Genomic DNA, 19,980 nt, shown 5'->3' on the forward strand with positions numbered 1-19,980 from the left:
TGTTGTGGGCTCTTCCTGTGGGATTTTTGACTGAACACACAAGGTAGTGCCACCACAGTGTTCCCTGTGTGCTCTGTGGGCACTGCCCAAGAGAAGGGGAGACTCATTTCAGCTGTCCAAAAACACTGTCTCAACCAAACCAGCCAAGAACACAGGGTGCAGGAAAGACCTGTTCTGTCACATATTTTATTATCCTAACATGCCACTAGGCAAGATGAATACTGGCAAACCTTGCATCCAGTGCATGGCATGCCATTTTATCAGCACATTTCCAGGGGAAAATTATCTACTACAGGGTCAAGAGTCATTTCCCAAGAAAGCTGTCTAAAACAAGTTTGTAATTAAGAGAAGACATTGGGCTCATCCCTCTGTTAGATGTTTGCTGGATTCCCACCTTCACGCAGGTGGTTTTTGCCCTAAATTCATTTCCTAGTAGGCCAGCAGAGAAACTCTGAAGGCTCTGAATGCTTCCCCCAATCCCTCCTGTTCTGCTGACTTGAAACACACAGCAGGTAATTTGTTAAGGGTGCAGAAAGTTGGGGATATTGAAGTTCAGTCAGGTGCAGGGCATGGCCATGAAAGGTCAGGCTGTGGTGTGGTTTGGAGTGCTGGAGAGTTTCCAGTGTTTGCACTGGGGCTGTGTTTGTATCTGTTAATCTGGAGGTTCCTTATTAATAGGCTGCACACTTCATTGATTTTTAATTAATTTCTGAAGAGACACAGAGGATAAGTGCTGCAGCCCACAGACATCTCTGTACTTATTGCAGTCCACATCTCTATTGATTGCCTGCCTAAGGAGCAGAAGTAATCCATTTTAAATACACTTTCTTGGAGAGGCTGAATGCAGTGCACAATACACTCTCCTGACTGTAATTGCATTGGCAAGAGGTCAGTGCCTGGGTGGGGGAGAAGTAGCCCATTGTTCAAATTTGTTGCTATGGGCTCCCTTCCAGGAAAGCCAATTGATCTCCCTGGTGGGCAGTTTGGAGCTACAGGATCAGGAAAGCACTGGTCACAGCTCCCCCATTACAGCTGCATTGGGAACTCCTTTATAGGCTGCTTTTAGCCTTCCTGCCTCTTCAGAGGAAGGAGCTGGAGCTCCTCTAACTGAGGCAATTAATGTAAGGGAGAAGAATGGCATTCACAAAGCCTGTTCAGATTGGTAGCTCTCTTTAGTTGCCACTTTGAAAAGCATCAAACACTTTCCAGGAGTGCGTGATCCACTGGGAGCTGAAACCTGAAGTCTCTGAGCACTCCCCAAATCAGCAGACAGGTCTGTTCCTCCTGCTGCCATGTGGAGCACAGATTCTTGTCCATTTGCTTTTGAAACAGCAATTTGAAACAGCCTTTGCCATAAGGACTGTGATCCTGCCAGTCTCTGAAATGCAGTTACTGTGCAGTAAATGTTATTGCCCAGCAAGGGGAGTTTTGCAGTAATAAGTTTGTTATTTAGGCAGTTAGTTCTTGTTTAAAGACCTCTCTCACAGAAGAAGGTGGTGTTGGTGCAGTTGCAGACACAACTATACAAAGTGCAGTGGTGATGAACTTACTGTAAGATATAAGCTGCAATTTCTCTCTCCTCTTTGAGCTGCAGCGTCCTGGGCTGTGGTTTTCTTCAGAGCTAATGGGAGAACATCCCTGTCCTCTTGAGCTCTTTGGGAATAAGGGGGAGCAGCACAGTCTATCCACACAGCCCAGGAGGCTGGGACACCTGCTGCAGGGGAAGGGGTAACACAACCAGTGTGATCCAGTTTGCCCATTGCATGGAGAATGGGGCTGGCATAGGAGAATACCTTGCACCCAGCTGTCCTGAGAAAACACCTGAGTTAATTGCAAAATGGAGATTAGACACAACTCCACAGCTCCCTCCCTCAGGAATCTCCTGCTTGGGAATGAACTTTGCACAGGTGTGGCTGTAGGTGGGACCAGAACTCAGAGCCACATCCAGTATTTTCACTATTGAAACAAATACCTGGTCTGCATCTCATTGCTTATACTGCTTTATATATTTATGTAACACCTTCCATCAGAAGAATGTGAGGTGCTTCACAGACTCTTTATATTCAGCACCACCTAATCCAGAAAGCTGCCTAATTTGAGGGAGCCTGGGAGACAACTCATCTTTCCACAGGAATTCAGACAAAGGATGTGTTTGATGATGCAGTGGAACAAACTCCCCTTCTGGTGTTGCCCAAGGAGCTTCAGCACCTACCCAAGGTGGGGAGCTTTATTTTCAAAGCCCCCACAAGCTCAGAATTAAGAACCAATCAATTCAGCAGTGACCCACTTACCTGTGCCATGAGGGGGTGAGATGACATTCCTGAAATGTTAATTTAGGATTGGAGTGGGTCTGGGCCCATCAAAATGTCTGCTCAGTCCAGTCAATTAGGTATTGAAATGTCATAAGCTTATGAAATTGCTTCTCCTCTCATTTCTTTCCACTCTTTCTCCCTTTATGAATCACCTGTCATTTTGGAAGAGACTGCATTTTTCCTGTAATTCTCATCTAATCAGCCTCATAGCCTCTTTCCCTTCACTTTGGCTTCTTGGGTTGGTGTCGACCTGTTGTGCTTTAGCAGCATCTCTGTTTTGTGTCCTGGGATGGAGTTTAGCAGTGCAGTAAATCAGGCTTTTGGACTCCTGTTTCTGGAACAAATAAACTGCAGCTGCCACATGATGCAAAGCAAATATCTGGTGCTGACTTTTTTTAAATCCAGACTTGTTCTTTTGATGTGCAACTGGCACTTCTATATTGCCACAGGTAGTGTGTGTCCTCCTGTGGTTGGTTTGAAGTAAACTCATCCCAATTTTGTGCCTCAGCTGAGCCAGCCCACATGTGAGCAGACAGAATCTGTACTTCTGGGTGAGCCACAGGTGGAAAGATGTAAGACTAACCTGTGTTCAAAATATCACCACTCAAATTACCTGGGCAGGAGTTGGATTTTCACTGGTTGCCTTTCCAGAGGGGCAATAAGGCAGCTGCACTGGGGTCCCATCTCTAGAGTCAAGTACAGATAGTCTTGATCTTTCTTCTGTGAACTCTGAACTGTTCAGCCTTGAAAAGTCTTTAGCAAAGTCACAGCAGGACTGTGAGGAAAACGCTGTTATCAGCAGTGTCCCCTCTGCTCAGATGGCAGATCTGAGTGTTTCTGTCACCTGGTCCTGCAAAGGTGGACAGGACCAAAGCAACAGTAGGCAAATCCAGATAGTTATACCAGCTTTGGATCCTAAGTGCATCTGAAGATCGCCAGTTGGAGATAAAAGCACTTTTACCCTGAGATACTACAGCTTGCTACACATAAATAACCCATTGCTTCAAACTCAGACTGGAGAGAAGTGAAACCTTGAGAGAGCTTGTCAAATGGGCAGGAGATGGGAAAAAATGCATTAGTATGACATAAACTTTGTCTGTCCTTTACCAGAGAGAGAAATTAACTCACCCCCTGTGTAGGATCATCTGTGACACCCCTATAACTGAATCAAACTCCTAAATATTTGGGCTTATAAACAGCACAGGATGCAGGACTGGTTCTCCCTTGCTTCACCAGGGCTGGCAGAACTCCAGAGTGTGGGAAATCAAGGCACAGAAGGCTCCCAAAACCTTGTGCACACAGGCCCAGACATAGGAATGAATACAGGGTTTGATCTAAGACCTTGGAAGAGACTTCCAAATGTAGAGACCTGAAGCAAGAATGGAGATTTGTAGTTTAAGCAGAAGCATGTTAAGCTAGGTAGTGAAAGGTTTTAAAATTTAGCAACAGAACTTGTTGTAGAGCTAGTAAGAAGTTTTAAGGTGTAATAATGTAAGTTTGTGAGGCACTGTATGATTGGTTAAGAAGAGATGCAAAACTGTGTGAGACAAAACAATGAATGATTGGTGCAAAAGACACTAACTAACTTTGTGGCAGTAGTTTATTGGCTAATAAACCTATGTAAGGCATGATAACCAGAGATACTACAGCTTCTGATGTAAGGACATTCTCACCCTCTTGTGAGACTGATAAAGAGAAATAAATCATATTTTTATTCCATCCCCCAGTGGTCCTGTCTCACTCAATCCCAACAGCAGACATTTTCAGGAATCCTTGGCAGTGACCTGGTGGATGTTGTGCTGAGCCCGAGGTGTGAGTCCCCAGCTCGGGCTGGTGGCTTCCCCCTTCCCTGTCCTTGGCTGTGGCAGCTCCCAGGATGTACCAGCCCACTCAGGACATCACAGCTATGCAGCTGAGGTCATTTCAGTCCTTCTCTCCCCCAGCTCTCTCTGGAGGAACAGCTACCTGCAGGAGTATGGTTGCTCCTGACAACAAAGGGCACAGTGTTTTCCTTGAAAGTGTATTTAGCCCCAGGCAAAATTACACCTTTTCCATGGGGTATGCAGGGGAAAAGATGATCATTTGAGGCTTTCTGCAGTGATTCACATTATTAAGCAAGCCTTGAGTTATTAGGATGGTAAGAGAGCAGTCTCCAAGGCTGCAGATTACTGTCCAGGAGAATTGAGTTGGACTTGAAATTTTCTTCCTTCATGTACCTGAAGAATTAGTTTGAAGAGTCTGCCACGTGTGGTGTCTTTGGTGGGTGGAAGTTATTATTAAAGAAAGACATGCTGCTCTTAATTCTGGGGTGAAATAAGATCAACATGCCCTCAATTTAGGGAAACAATTATATTTGTAGAAAACAGCCCAAAGTCACACTGAAAAAAAGTATTTTGCTGTGGGCTGGTATTGCTGAAGGTCTTGGGGCAGGTGAAGGTCTTTACGCTTACTTTTTAAATTCGATTTGTTCTTGCAAAATGATGTCTTGTGTCGTGCAAGACGGAAGACATATGTTCAACTTCAGTTAGTGATTCAACACACTTCAGCTCATCTCTAGCAATTATCCCAAAGAGACTTTCCATTTAATGACTTCCATACCTGTTTGAATTCTGGCCTGAGTAATGAATATCTTTTTTCTGGAGATGAAATCCAGGCCCCTGAGGGAAAAAGCTCTCAGGCAAGACTCGTGCAGTTCAGAGTTGGGCATTCCCTGCACTATAGCTGCCCCTTTTGAAACAAATCCAGAAGCATCCTCAGCAGAGAGGTGGGACTCCAAAAAGTCCAGAAAAATGAAAGAAATCAAATTACAGCATTTGGAATAGTCTGTGTTCCTACCTCTTACACTCTGAGCTGTTCAAATGGAGCCCATGCTCCAAAGCTTCCCTCAGAAACTGGGAGGCAAATTGCAGCAGAAAGTAACCCTGGTTGTAATAAAGTAAAGGAAGAGCAAATTATGGCCAAAACTTCAAGGCAGATCTCAGGCGACAAATCCGTGATTTGCCAGAAAAGCTTCATTTTCCTTTTTTTAAAAATCCTTTTATTCTCCTATTTCCTCCACCAGCCTGGCTTTGGTGATACTTCCACAGCACTGGAAATCCCAATACTTTATGAACCTAATTTGATGTTTTCTACATTGAAGTTCAGCACTTGGAAAGATCAGACATTTGTCCCAGATCATTGTCTTTTTTTGTCCTATGGATTTTTCCACACGAAGTCTCCTTTCCAATGTCCCACTTCAGTTTGTTGCCAGCCAGCACATTTTCTCATTTCCAGGCCTGATATTTTTCTTGTGAAAAGAGCAAACCTGACTATGCCTGAAGTGACCATTCCAAAACTGTCACATTGCCAGAGAATTTATAAACACTCTTTAATAAAATTGTGAAAGATCCTTTTTCTTAGTTCTTAACAGATAACTTTTAGTCTATTCAACTCATAAAATGTCCTCCTGGTATTCTCTCATGGGTTTTTTTGGGTGGGGATGCCACCAGCTGTGTGTTTTTATCATACTTCTGTGTCATATTAAAAGATTAAAGATTCATATAGAGCTCTTTTTCCTGCCAGCTTCAAAAAATGTGTTCAGATAGTGGTTCTCTGCAGAATATATGTTTAGACAGTGTTGCTGCAGTGAATACTGTAGGATTCCCTTTTTTAGATTCTTTTCCTTCCACTTGGATAGTCTCATTTATTGAAAATATATACATTTATGCCTTTTCATTTAGACTTCTGCCACCCACATTTAAAGCTTGTTGATAGGATATCAGGAGAATCAAACATGTTTACACTGGGTATTCCCAAGAGGATTTACACTTCTCCAGAGCACAGGCTCTGCAGAGGATTTTGTAGCTGCCAACCAACCCTGCAAGGGATGGTTTTAGCTTTTAGATAACACAGGTGGGAGACAGTCCTGAAAAGGTTGTTTGACAACAAAAGGTGAAGCAAACTGTAAGTGCAATGATGCACAGGCAGTTATTTCTGCCCTCTTTCTGGACAGAAAAGAAAACCAGCTGTGGTATTGCTGAGGAGCAAGGCAAGGTGTTGGTGATTGCACATTTTTCTAGTTCCTTGAGAGAGTGTGAGATAAATGAAATAGAATCTTACTAAAATGATACCAAATAACAGCACAAAATCAGAATAAATGGAAGCAAATGAATAGAATAAACAGCGAAATGTCCTAAAGCATCAGCCTAGAGGTTTTTAAAAAAGCTTGAAATTAGAGACAGTAAAATACAAAGAGGCATGGTTTTAAGGATTTGGTTGTGTAACTCTTTCAATGAAGGATGGTTTTGCACACCTTACAATCCATCGTTAACTTGAAACAGGAGGCTAAAGCCTTGGTACAGGTCATCTGTTTTGATTTTGACAAGACAAATTGTGCATTTTTATTTTGGCCAAAAGAAACCTGCAATGTTTTTACGTTGCTGATAGTGCTGATAGGTGCAAGTTAATCTATTAAAGTTTATAATTTCATTTGGGGCTGATATCTTGTGATGCCAGCAGAAGACCCTCATCAACTGGTATCAGGGTGTGATTCTTGTGTGACTCACAAATGTTTAGCCCATGAGATTTACTTGTCTTTCTTTCTAGCAGTTCTTATTTGATGTCAAAAAACATTATTCTTTTAAAGGCTTATAATTCTGATGGTCAAAAGCCAAAAGTATTGCTTTGCACTTTGCAGGAGGGTGTGTTTGCTTCAACCAGCAGTGCTTCTACAGAGTAACATAAAGTTGCTTTATGCCAAGGGTCCCTGTGTCCTCTTTCAAAACCCCTTCATGGTGTCTGCATGAAATAGTGTTTATTCCAGACATATTTTCAAAGCCTTTACTGGTGTTTGCACTGAAATTTTTTACCTAAAACCAGTTTAAGGCTCCATTTGATACTTTTTATATAGACATCCATTTTCCTGGAATGCTAGAGGTGGAAGGGACCTGAAAGCCCATCCAGTTCCACCCTGTGCCATGGCAGAGACACTTTCCACTATCCCAGGCTGCTCTAAGCACATTTTGATGTTTTCTGCTCCAAGCCCCATCCAGCCTGGCCTTGGAGACTTGCAGGGATGAGGCAGTCACAGCTTCCCTGGGCAGCCTGTGCCAGAGACCACGGGAGGCATCTTGTGTGGGGACTGGTGCCTGTGAGCTCCTCAGGCTGTGAAGGGATAATAAAATCTGGCCCATGGCACTGAGTAATCTGGTTATTTTAATCACTACATGTGACTCTCTGAATTATCATCTGTATTATGGGATAATATGATCTCTTTGGTATTCAGCAATGACTTCTTAAAAATTATCATATATATTATACAAAGCTAATATATTAAGAGACACCTTAAAGGCAATTGTCAAGTATGTGATTTCATCTCTAAGTTCTAATAACAGTGGTTAATGTTATAAATGCCTTTTAATGAAATTACAGGCTTGTAACCCTGCCCAACTATCCTTTGTGTGTCATATAATTAATAAGACCAAGCTTTGGTGTTGATCTCAGTGTCACAAAGCATGGTGCGAATTTCCATACTGATGGTAGCTGGTTAGTCTCCCATCAGAATAAGAATAAGGTTAAGGCCAGGCAGTTTGAGTGTATGTTACCTTATCTTTAAAGGCAGCTGGATGGGCTTGTTAACAGAATATACTTCTAACAGAATATATATGCTCATAAAAAAAAGGGCCATTGATCTAATGCCTCATTATAATACTACAGGCAGTATTTTAAGGGAGTGAAAAGGTGAGGGAGTTGCAGCACTTGGAATAAAGAACTGTTTTCCTTCTAATCCACTGAGGATAGTGAAAATTTGTGACCAACTTAAAAACCATTTGAAGATGGACAAGAATCTTTATCTTGAATTAAAGACACTTGTCTGGAATGTAACAGGGCTGGGATTGTTTCCCAGTATGGCCTAATTTCTGGAAGACTTTGGCTAAATTGATTATTTTTTATGGTCATCAGATTTCCTGTCTGAAGAATAAGGACCATAATATTTCTTTTCTTTGTCTCACATTTCCAGATTTTAAGCTTGCTGAAGCAAAAGAGTTATCTATATGTTTTGTTGGGGTTTTTTTCCCCCTTTGGTAATTGAATCTTATAGAATCATCCATACTGGACTAACTCAAGGTCATCTAATCCTGCCTCCTGCTCAGAGCAAGAGCAATATTCAACTTCAGCCCTTTAGACCATTTTCTCATTGTAAATACTCATAATTGAACCAGCAGTTTAACATGTCACCAGTGCAAGTTACCTCTCAAAAAACATGTAAGACTTATGAGCATTATTGTCCTGTTGTTATTCCTTCAGGGAATGATGTACCTGGAGGAGAGGAGACTTGTCCATCGGGACTTGGCAGCCCGTAATGTCCTGGTGAAATCACCAAACCACGTGAAAATCACTGACTTTGGCTTGGCCAGACTTCTGGAAGGGGATGAGAAGGAGTATAATGCTGATGGGGGAAAGGTGAGTGCTGGACATGTCTGGAATTAATGTGCCATGCTGTGACAAAGCTCCCCAGGTTACTCCTTAGGTCAGTGTGTCCCTGTGGGACTGATAGCTGTGGAAGAGAGTCTGTCAGTGACTGAGCAAAGCCCTGTCTTGACCAAGAACTGTGAAAGCACATGTAAAATCTGCCCAGTTTTTGCACAGTGAGCTTCTCTGGGCACTGAAATAGAATTGCACGAGCAGTTTTCACACAGAATTAGGGGTTTTCTACATGCTCCAGTTTGTGTCATGTTTTGAATATTTCAGTTCAATGAGTGATGGATGTTCTGGGGCATTCCTGCCCAGCCTCTTTCTCTGGCCAGTTTACACCTCAATACCATGGAGTGCCATTTTCCCAGACAAGTCATTTTTGTGAAAACAAAAGGGAAGGCCACAGAACATGAGAATTTAGCTCTTCTTTCACACTGGAAGAGCCTGTGTATGTTATGTCTTGCATCCACTTCTCTAATACAATGCTGGATGCCAGGCCACTAAAAGCCAGCTTGAGGATCATTTTGAAATCAGACATTTTCCCCAGTTCCTTTCCAGCAAACCACACCGTGGCCATGCAGTGCCTTACCTCATTTCTGCTGATTTCAGATTAATGCATGATGAAATTCAGAAGGCAGTAAATGCATGGTGCTTCTGGCTGCTCCCTGAACATCTTGAAATTCCCCATTTCAATCTGTCACAGAATCCCAAAGGAATTTGCATCACCTGTCACTCCTTTTCCTGGATGCTCAGTTTGTTTTCTGTCTCCTTGTTATCTGTGGATTTTTGTGCTCACTCCTGCCCTTGTCTGGGACAAACAGCTGTTCCCAGTGTGTGCTGTTCTCTGGGATGAGCTGCTGCCTTGTTTGTGTGGCTGCTGCCCTTGAATCACCTGGGCAGGTCAGTCAGGGAGGTGAAGAGCTTGAGAGGAGCCACCAGTGCTTTCCCATTTCCCCATGGAAAGAGACCTCCTGGCAGGGAAGGTGGGGTTTTGGCAGCTTTCCCTGGTTCCTTCATTTCTGCAATCCTCTCCTCTGTAACCCCTCAGCCTCTTCCCTCCATCTGACAGTGAATGACAGAAAAAGAGTTGATCTTTGCAAACCAGCTGTTCCCTGGCAGCTGTGTCTTGGACTTGTTACCCTGCTGAGAGGAGCAGGATTTGTGTCAGATATATCACTTCCCAGGTCCAGAAAAGCACCCTGTGAAATCCAAAGGACACTGGCAGCATCACATTGTATTGAGAGCATGCTGAGGGAGGTTCAGACTGGACAATCCAGTGGTTGTCAACAGAGGTGGGGCAGTTTCCATCGTTGAAGGTTTTCAGGTCCAGACTGGACAAATCTCTGAGTAATTAATCTCTTAGGTAGCTGAACCTGCTGTGGACCTGAGGTGGGACTAGAAGCCTCCTGAATCACTTCCAACCTGAGTTATCCCATAATGAACAAGGCAGCTTTGCTCCTTCAGCAACTGTTCACACCTGGGATACAATGGGAATGAAAGCAGTGCACTTCTGTAGAGTTGAGTGGGGGAGGATGAACTGTCTTTGCAAGAGTTAAGGCAGCCTTTATTCCAAGGTGCTATTTTTGCCATAACTCCATAGGTTGTGTTCATTAGTGAACTTCATGGAAGGTAGTTTCATAAGGGTTTGAATTAAGGCACATCCTCTGCTTTTACACCCACCATCTGTTCAGATTTTGCCTGCAGTTACTCATCCCTTTGGTTTATTCCAGTACCTCTCCTATAGTTCCAAACTGGAGACAACCCATACAAATCCCTGCCAGCTAAAAACCCCCATAGTGTTTGTCCAGCAGAAATTCACGGACTGCGAGGCCATTCCTGCTCAGGAATGGGAAACAGCATGAATCCCACTTTAACAGGAATCCAGAGGGTGGGCTGTAATGCAGGGATGAGGTTTGCTCTGCCTGCACACCCTTCTCTGGCAGAGGAGATGAGCTCACCCCGAGGGTGATTCATCCACATGGGAACGTGGGGTTGCCTTTGTTTGGGGAGCAGCTTTGCTCCCTGCAGGGCTGACACACAGAACTGAGGTGGCTGCATTCCTAACAGATATTAGGAGTTAACAATAAAGCACTGCAAATTCTCCTCGTTGCCTGTTTGCCATAATGATGATGATGATGGGGACGGTGAAGTGTTATGGTCACTGTGTTGTAACCTGGCCTCATTAGAGAACAGTTGAGATAAGCAGTGTTGCTATCTCAGATTGCAGAGATTGCAAACTGTTAAGGGAAAAAAAAGCTGCTGCATTCCACCTTCTTTGCTGCATTTCAGATTTAGGGGAATTGTATGCACTTTTTGTGTTGGTCCCTCTTTACCCAGGTTTGATGAAAACACGAGTTGTTCCACTATTTGTGGATCAGTAAATATCAAAAGTTCTGCAGGTAACTGGTTCATCTTTCTCACCTCCAAGTTTTCTGAGGCACAGCCCCATTTCTAGAGAGGAACAGCCATTTCCTCTGAGGGATAGTGCTGCTTTTTTTCAAGCTCACCATTGAAGGAGAGAGGGAGAAAGTTGTCTGCATAAAGGATCTGTTTGTATTGTTTTAATAACATATTTCTAAGGTTACATTTCTCCTGTCCTTCCCTAGATGCCAATTAAGTGGATGGCTCTGGAGTGCATACACTACAGGAAATTTACCCATCAGAGTGACGTGTGGAGCTATGGTAAATCTTCACGTGAATAGTTTAAAAAGTTGTGTCTTTTAAAAAAGCATTAGACCAAGTTGTGTTAGTATGTTAAAGATATCCTCTTTTCTCAAAGGAGTTAATTCCAGAGGCGTTTGCTCTTCAGGTTTTTTATTTTTTCTTTTAAATGTGTAACTCTAAGCAGCAATTGTTGCTGTTTCCTGTATTACTTCCCTGGTCACTGAAAAATATTATCATGATGTTCCCCACTGGGGTGAGTGCCTCAAGGTCTGGTCTGGTAGCAGTTGGGCTGATTATTATGACAGAAGAAGACCTCTTTCAGCTTAGCCACAGATTCATAAAAATACAGCTGCAGGTCACAATTTTCAGCAGTCTTTGAAAAGCTCAACTCTAAAAGCCATGAATGTCAAAAAACATTTTCAGGCTTATGGGACTTTCTCTACCTAGAGTCAGATAAAAGGGAATTTGTCATAATACAGAGCAAATATGGCAAGAGAAAGAAAAGGAAGACACAAGCTCTCCAAACTAACTAGAACAAACTCTATTTAATTTCACAGATAACTTGGGAATTGGTGAGCTACGCACACACAGAGATAAAGTCATATTTGAGAAATGAGGTGTTCCTTCAGTGTTGCTAATGGTTATTCTGATGAGCTGTTTGCCACACCTGCTGAGCTCTCTGCCTGTTTGTCTGGTGTAGCCATTACTAATAAAATCATCTATACCTTTGGCAATGGAAATTTGCAGCAGTGTCTGCGGCTATGGAGTCCTGTTTGCATTTCCTGTTGCCCATGTCATTTTGAACCAAGAGGGTGTTCAGCTCCATTCATTACTCACTTTTACCTGTGGGTAGCAGCAAAAGACACTGTTTGCTGTGGCTGGGTAGCTGCCCTCTTCTAGTCAGCTGAAAAAAAGCCTAGGAGAGTTCAATTGATCTTGTAAAGCTGCTCTTTCTCTTCAAATTCTGTATACCCTGGATCACTCAGGAAAAAATATGCCTTCATTGATGAAATTCATTTTAAATGCAGGAAGGCCAGAACATCTATAATCAGAAAGGAAAAGACCATAAACAACTGACAAGTTACAGTTATTTAATATCAACACGGAGATGAATGAGGATGAAATAAATATGGTTTACTCATTGGGTAATTTTGCCCATCACTTTTCACACTAGCATGACAGTTGTCAAAATGTGGCACTGATCTGGGGCGTGCTTAAAATGACCTTTGCAATACAAATAAAAGTGAAACAAAATGGTGTGATAGCAGCATTTTCAATACTTAGGATTCTGTTTGGGCACAAATTCTTTTACTTATGATATATGATCTTTATTTCCAGCTCTGAGGTCAAAACAAATCCTATGGCTTTTCAAAAAGAAAAGGGGGTTTGCAGTACAGCACTCTCATAAACTCAATTCCTTAAGGTGATTTAAGGGGAAAAAAAAATACAGCAGTGCCTGTGAATGACTTACAAGGCAAAGCCAATGACCTAATGGTACTCAGTGCTGTACCCTTGTGAGAAATTGATGCCCTAAGTTAGGGAACATCTGTGCTTTTTCCCTTTAAAATAATAGAGTACATCAGGCATTCATTTCCCTTTTTGGTAAAAGAGCGTGATGCATTCTTTTGTTATTGCACCCATTTACTTTACCACCCTTCATTTGTCTCAGACCTTTCTCATGTGCCTCAGGTCTCTCTTGCCATTTCTTACACCAATAAAAATGAGGGAAGTTGCTTTGGAAGATTACCACAAAGTGCTGGTTCCCAATTTCCCAGGGTTTTTAAGTGGTGGACTGTCATGGTTTCAGCCCAGGTGGCAGCTAAGCACTGTGTAGTCACTTGCTCAACTCCTCCTGTCCAAACTTGAGAGTTTTACCAGGCACTGGTAAAGAAGAAGTGATTGCAGTCCAGAACCTGGGCCAGGATACTCTGCTGTGAGGGATTGTGAGGGGATCTGGGAAGTGTGTGCAGGGGGGAAATGACTACTGAAATAAAGGAATCAATATGATTTCAACAGAAGCCATTTATTGTTTACATGAAGCCACAGTCAGATTCCAGCACTACTGTCCACACATACAGGAGTCTCTCAATTGGCTCAGTCATTTGTCCATCAGACAGGCACACATCCTTCAGGGCACCTAATGGTCAAGTGTCCATCACCACACTGTGTGTCTTCTAAGTTTTCCATTTCTCGTAGACACTTTCCCAGCCTCTTCCTCATTGTTTTTAGACCTGTTGTTGTTCCCATAGCCTTGACAAATCCCTGAGAACTCTGAAAAACAAGACTGCAGGTGTCTTTTTATCTACAAACAGTTTGGCTGGTACAGGGAATGCCTGAGTTATTTAGCTGCATTGCTACAGTATGGCCTCAAGCACTGACCCTCTTTCTTGTGCCTAGGAGTCACCATCTGGGAGCTGATGACCTTTGGTGGGAAGCCTTACGACGGGATCCCAACCCGAGAGATCCCTGACCTCCTGGAGAAGGGAGAGCGGCTGCCTCAGCCCCCCATCTGCACCATTGATGTTTATATGGTGATGGTGAAGTGTAAGGAGTTGGCACTTCTCATACCCTGTGCTCGCTGCAGGAGGGACATTTGTTTAGAACATTTGCATGGGTAGTCTCTGACAGAGCTGGGAAACAGGGCGAGCTGCTGCTGCTGGCAAACAAAAGCTTCCCAAGATACTGTAAATTCCATTTAAATACTGTCTGCACATCTTTTGCAATTTTGCAATTGTTAGCCATGAAGGGCCGAGTTAGCTCAGCTTCTTATTACTGTCAGATGTTATCTCATGTGCAAGCTACAAGTCCAAATTGTATGATTGTTATTGTAAACCCTTGTCATTTCCATGACAATTGATTCTGATGTAAAAAAGATAGTATTAAACGTAATTATGGCACATGGATACCCAGCCAGAGAAGGTTGTGAGGAGAAATCCCAATTCCAAATATTGAGGAAAGAAATTACAAATGTTTTATTGTTAGTAGGAAGAATGATGATTGCAACAGTAATAATAAAAAGTTAAATTAATAGGAGAAATGTTATAGAGGGGATTATTTTTTTATCATTCTTAGTCCAGTACAAAAATTTATGAATATTTTTACTCTAGTAAAAAAGGAAAAAGGTCTGCATATGGTTTGTTCCAAATTTTTATCTCCAAGATACCCCCTCTAATGACAGTATCCTCCAAGGTTATGCTTCTAATTTAAAAAGAATTAGAAATATCTCTCTGATATTTCTGGCTTAATTTAAGTGAGATTAACATACAGACATCTCATCCATCATATATACTGCTTTCCCTTTTGCTTTGTACACAAAAGCCCTGTGAAAAAAAAGGAAAGGACAACTAGAAGTAAATTAAGTGTCATCTGAAAACAGTTGTACTGTTCATGGAGGTGTGGAAATTAAATTGTGGAAGGGCTTTGTTGAGTGCAAAAATGTCCCATCTGGTGAGACACATCCTTAATAAAAGTGCTGATATCTAAGTGTGCAAGATGGAGAAAATTGCAAGGTGGTGTTGCTGTCTCTGGGACAGAGAGGAGCCCAGCAAATTAAGAAAAATTCTATGCAGTAAGGAACAATCTAGTCTGGCCAAAATCAGGTATTTCCCATTTTTTGCATCATAGAATTTTAACTTTCCATTCTTCTGGGTTCCTTATTGCAATTTTTCTTTGGGCCAGAACTATCAAGCCCCTTAAACTTGTGCATTTAAAAACGGAATAATTTCCACCCTTGACACTTAACTGTTTTCTTTCTCATCTTTCATCCAGGCTGGATGATTGATGCTGACAGTCGGCCAAAATTCAAGGAGCTGGCTGCTGAATTCTCTAGAATGGCTCGAGACCCTCAGAGGTACCTGGTGATTCAGGTAAGCAGCCCTGCAGCACCACTGTGGTGGGAAAAAGAATTGTCTGCAACACCCAAATGTTAGGGGCATTGCCTTTGGATCTTCTGAAGTTCAAGGTGCTCCTGAACCTAAAGCAAACAGTGACCACACTGTTACAGAAACATGAAGTAGAATGGACAGTGTCAGCATCTCAAAAATAATAATATTAATGATACAACAATCTGAAATTAATTTCCTAGGCTTGTGTTTATGAGCACAGACTACAGAGTCTCTCTTCACAAGCTGCTCAGTGCTTTACATTCCCTCATGAAACCAGGGACAAATTTTGTCCATCAGTGGACAGTGGATCTATTTTTAGACCAAGAACTTCCTTGGTTTTAAAACTGATTAGGCTGAGTCTTTTCCCTGCACTACTGAGATCACAAGCAGGATTCTTTTCACAGCCTAAACATGAAAGTTTCTTAGAAGACAGGGAGTTGTGTCGCACTGGTACCTCTAATGCTAGGGAGGAGCTTCCCTCTCTGTTCTCCTCACACTCCTCATGCTCTGGAGGTTTCCCAGGGCTTATCCTTCATCCCATGAAACTGCCTTGTGGCAGCAGGGTGATGCCTGGTGAGTTCAGGTAGCTGGAGCTGAGCCTGAGTGCAGACATGTGTCCTTCCCTGATTCTGTGACAGCCTTAGACCTGTGTGTGTGTTTATTCCAGCTCAGACTCCAGCCACACAAAGTGTAAGGGTCTTAGGTAAGGGCCCAATGTGTGAGCAGTTCAAAGGAAATGAAAACTTAAAAGTGGGGTGATGGAGAAACATCAGAGACCAGAGCAAGGGAATGGTTTGATCCAAGGAATGATCATGCTCTGTCTCATGCTGTGTCTGCTCCATATCATGGAGCACAGGGCAGATGTGCACCCAGCTGATCCTCAGCTTCACACTCACATAAGAATTCCTGGTGGAAGAGCCTCCAAGAGTACAGCCAATATCATTCATGTCTCCTGGATGGGTCCAGTGCCAGTCCCACAGTGTGGTGTTAGATTTCAGTGGGCATAGCTGCCAGATGACTTGTGATGTGTTCCTGCACACTGTGAATCATCCTGCTCTCCTTCACTTCAGCACAAGGAAATATGTGTCAAGAGGAATTTTGGTGCTGAATGAGAAGTTCCTCTTGCAGTGGTTAACTCCCCACTGAATGAGGAATTCTCCACTGTGGTAAATTTTAAGTTCAGCTGATTCTGGAAAAATCAGTCTGATTAAGTGACTTTGTTAGATAGGACATGTTTCTTTATTCCAAATACCTCTTTCCTCCATTTGTACCCCACCCTTCCCTGCCCTGTTGAGTGGTCTGGTGGGTGTTTCATCTCTCCAGTGCTCCTTGCAGACAACAGGAGCTCCTGGAGGAGAAACCAGGCTCACTGCATTGCACTGGGACCTCTGCCATCAGCACTGCCCCATCCCACCCAGGTGCAATCAACAGCAAGTTTGAGCTTTTCAGTGGGTCTGCATGCAGCCATCATTCCCTGCTGGATTCCACATGGGGCATAAGAATTCCCGAGGAGTGGGAGGCCACTCTCCAGCCAGCCAGTGGAGTTTAGCATTGTTTCTGTAGGCTGATGAGGTGGCATGGGCTGCCTTTTGGGATGTTTGGTGGCACCAAGCAAGTGCCACAAATCCACAAGTGGATTTGCCTCTCCAGCTCATAGGTGTTATTTCAAGGGACTGTTGCTCCCTGGTTTGATTTTTGTTGTTTTCAGCTCTCTTTCATTCTGCAAAATTTTCCATATGGGTAGGAGAGAAATTTACCCTCTAAGTCCCTCAAAGTACAAAGTAAAATAAAGCAAACATCCAGACAGGACAGTTTCCTTGTAATTCCCTACCCCTTCTATCTGAGCCTAAATAGCCGAGATATTTCACAAAATATGTCAGAACCTGGTCAGAAACAGATCTTGTATGGGAAAAAGAGAGAAGAAAGAACAAAAGCTCAATCACAAGAATGCCAAAAACATGATTTTGCTTGATTCATGCAGTTACTCCCTTTTCATCATCATATTCCCAGTAAAACAAAAAATAAACAAATAAAACCCAACAATGAAACAAACCCACAAATTATGTGGATATAGTGCTTTTTTTTGAACAAACAAACCAGCATGTGTGGTCCCTGCAGCCTGGCTGCCAGGGCATTAGGAAGGCTGAAATTTTCTCTTTGGGAAATTAATCCATCTTTTGATGTTTTTCCTCTCTCCATACAATCTGTTTAGGGAGATGATCGTATGAAGCTCCCAAGCCCAAATGACAGCAAGTTCTTCCAAAATCTTCTTGATGAGGAAGACCTGGAAGATATGATGGATGCTGAAGAGTATCTTGTTCCTCAAGCCTTCAACATTCCTCCTCCCATCTACACCTCCAGGACAAGAATTGATTCCAACAGGGTAAGAGCAAACTCTGGCAGAAAATATTGGTTATTACAAAAGCACAGGTGGAGATTTAAGCACACCAATCAAACACAGGCCAGCACTGCCTTGGGGAATTACAAGCTCCCATTGTAAGGAGAGTGGCTATAAAAATGTTGTCACTGGGCTCCCTGTTCATTGTGCCCCAGTGAATTCTAAATTAATAGCCCAGCCTCGAGTGAACAAAGGCTCAGCTTGGGCTGCCTGGCCTGGAAGCACAGCTGAGGCTCCTGAAGTCAAGCAGTGTTGCATCTGCACTGTGATGTGGGCAGGAAGTCCACAGCCCTGGTGCTGCCATCCTGTTGTCTTGGCAGGGCTGGCACTGATGTCAGTGAGGGCAGCTGGAATAAGCAGATAATGTGGCTTTTGTGTCTGGAGCCAGATTTCCAACGCAGCCCCTCTTCCTGTTTGCATGTGATGCTTTCATAGCTCCCCTTCCCAATGTGTGTTTGTGCTGAGCACGTGGCAGATGTTGGCAGGCTGATCTTTGCACCCTCCCTGTCAGGGAGGAAATGGTCCTCATTGTACGTGGGGGCCTGAGGCACAGAGAGTGTGCAGGGGGAATTCAGCTCACAGAACTCCAGCCATCTAAGGGATAGGGATACAATCTAAGCTCTTCCCCCAGAGCTCATTTCGAGTTACTGGAGCAGCAGGGGTGAACATTGCTGCCTACATTGGGCATTCCCAGTAGGATAAGTAACTTTCTGGAGTGTTTTTCTCTATGCACTAACTGCTGTCAGCTGCAGAGCAGTCTCAGCCCTGCTGTGGGAGCTCTGGGGTGTTGAATCCTGTCCTACATCCCTGTGCCCTGCTGCAGGTGAGGAGCTAAGTCACATCTCTGGAATGTGTTTTCCCTCCTCAGCAGGTCTGTCCTCTTCCTGTGCTTGGCTCCAGCCTTTGAACAGTTCAGTTGCCCTTCTCACATAACTAAGAGAGGATGAAATGCATTACTGATGGGAGGGCATTCACACGGGCATCAGGTGTGTTTTAACTAGGGACTTGTTTTCTCTCCAGGCTCCTTTTGGTCCAAAGTCACAGTTTAAACCCTAAGTACAGTCCCTCGGAAATGCTGGTGTTTATTCATCATGCTTTAGACACTTTTTGGACATTTATCCTTAGCTGAGATAGTTCGAAATTCACAGCCAGGTGTGAGCTGATTACAGCATGTGAGACAAAGCAAGAGGTGAGTGAAGGAGCCAAGTATAATCTGAGCCAGTATCCATCCATGGCTCTGGCCATACCCTGCAGGAAGCTCCTTACCCTCTCCTGAGAAAATCAGTGCTTTCTGGGAATAAGGAAGACAAATCTGATCTTAGTAGTCAGTTTGGGAGGAAGTTGCTGCTGTTTTAAAGGCAAGGAAACTGGAGAGGTCTGGATTCATGTAGCATTTCTCCTGCATCACTGAAAGACAGTGAAGTGGGGACAATGCATGATTTAGCAGTAAGTGAGAAACTTTCTTTTGGTGGCTACAAGAGTTAATTGATGGTGATCTGAAATAAGTCAGGTTTACTACTAGCTCTCTGCAGAGGTTGTTTCCCTTCCTGACAACTTCTGAGGACAGCAGTTACCTTTGGAAGGTACTCACTGCCACAGGGATGTAAATCACTGGAGCTTAGTTTGACACAGTGGAGTAATTCCATTTACAGCAACATAGGGCTGAGAGGGCTGACATCTTGGGTTTGTTATATTCATCTCATTCCCATATTTGCTGGAAACACTGGGACACTTTTCAAGGAGAAAGGCTTAGTAGAAAAATGTACTTGCTTTTTCCACATCTCCTTTTGCCTTCTGTCTTTGGTACCAGCCCCACTGAGGACCCCACTAGAGCTGAGGGAATTCCAATAAAAATCCTGGAGTTAATATTCTGAAATATTTATTTACAATGTGTTATTTGGGCAGCATGGTCACTGGGATATTCATGGAATGAAAACACAGGCATTTATTTTTATTATTATCATTAGGGATGGTGGTGATGGTGTTATTATATGAAAATGCAAATAACTTTCACAAAGCCTTTGCCCAACTTCAAAGCACACCATTGCAGCTGCTTGCATATCAAGTGTGATCTTGAATTCAGCAGAGCTGCAGAAAGAGACCAGAAAGAGACCCCAGGCCTTATTTTTGCCATACAGAGACTCCATCACATTCTTGATGTGACGTCTCCTTTCCTCAGCTCACAATTTCCCATCTTGGTTTGAAACTGTGATCTTGTACCACTAAAGACAGTGGGAGCTTTGCTTTGCAATTCAATTTAATGACAGTA

At 43.2% G+C, this 19,980-nt stretch overlaps 1 protein-coding gene across 2 annotated transcripts in view; it reads left to right on the forward strand.

Annotated features, from left to right (window-relative positions):
- Window positions 1–19,980, forward strand: part of ERBB4 (erb-b2 receptor tyrosine kinase 4) — a gene marked incomplete at its 5' end in the record, with an annotated part of 578,832 nt that overhangs the window by 536,616 nt on the left and 22,236 nt on the right. For both annotated transcript variants that reach the window (XM_083864953.1, XM_083864954.1), the window contains 5 exons: window positions 8,598–8,753; window positions 11,372–11,447; window positions 13,827–13,973; window positions 15,198–15,295; window positions 17,526–17,696. In XM_083864953.1, the coding sequence (XP_083721079.1) occupies window positions 8,598–8,753; window positions 11,372–11,447; window positions 13,827–13,973; window positions 15,198–15,295; window positions 17,526–17,696 (648 nt within the window). The remainder of the gene's footprint in view (window positions 1–8,597; window positions 8,754–11,371; window positions 11,448–13,826; window positions 13,974–15,197; window positions 15,296–17,525; window positions 17,697–19,980) is intronic.

The sequence above is a fragment of the Zosterops lateralis genome, assembly GCF_965231275.1.
Source record: "Zosterops lateralis genome assembly, chromosome: 7".
Taxonomy (NCBI): Eukaryota; Metazoa; Chordata; class Aves; order Passeriformes; family Zosteropidae; genus Zosterops; species Zosterops lateralis.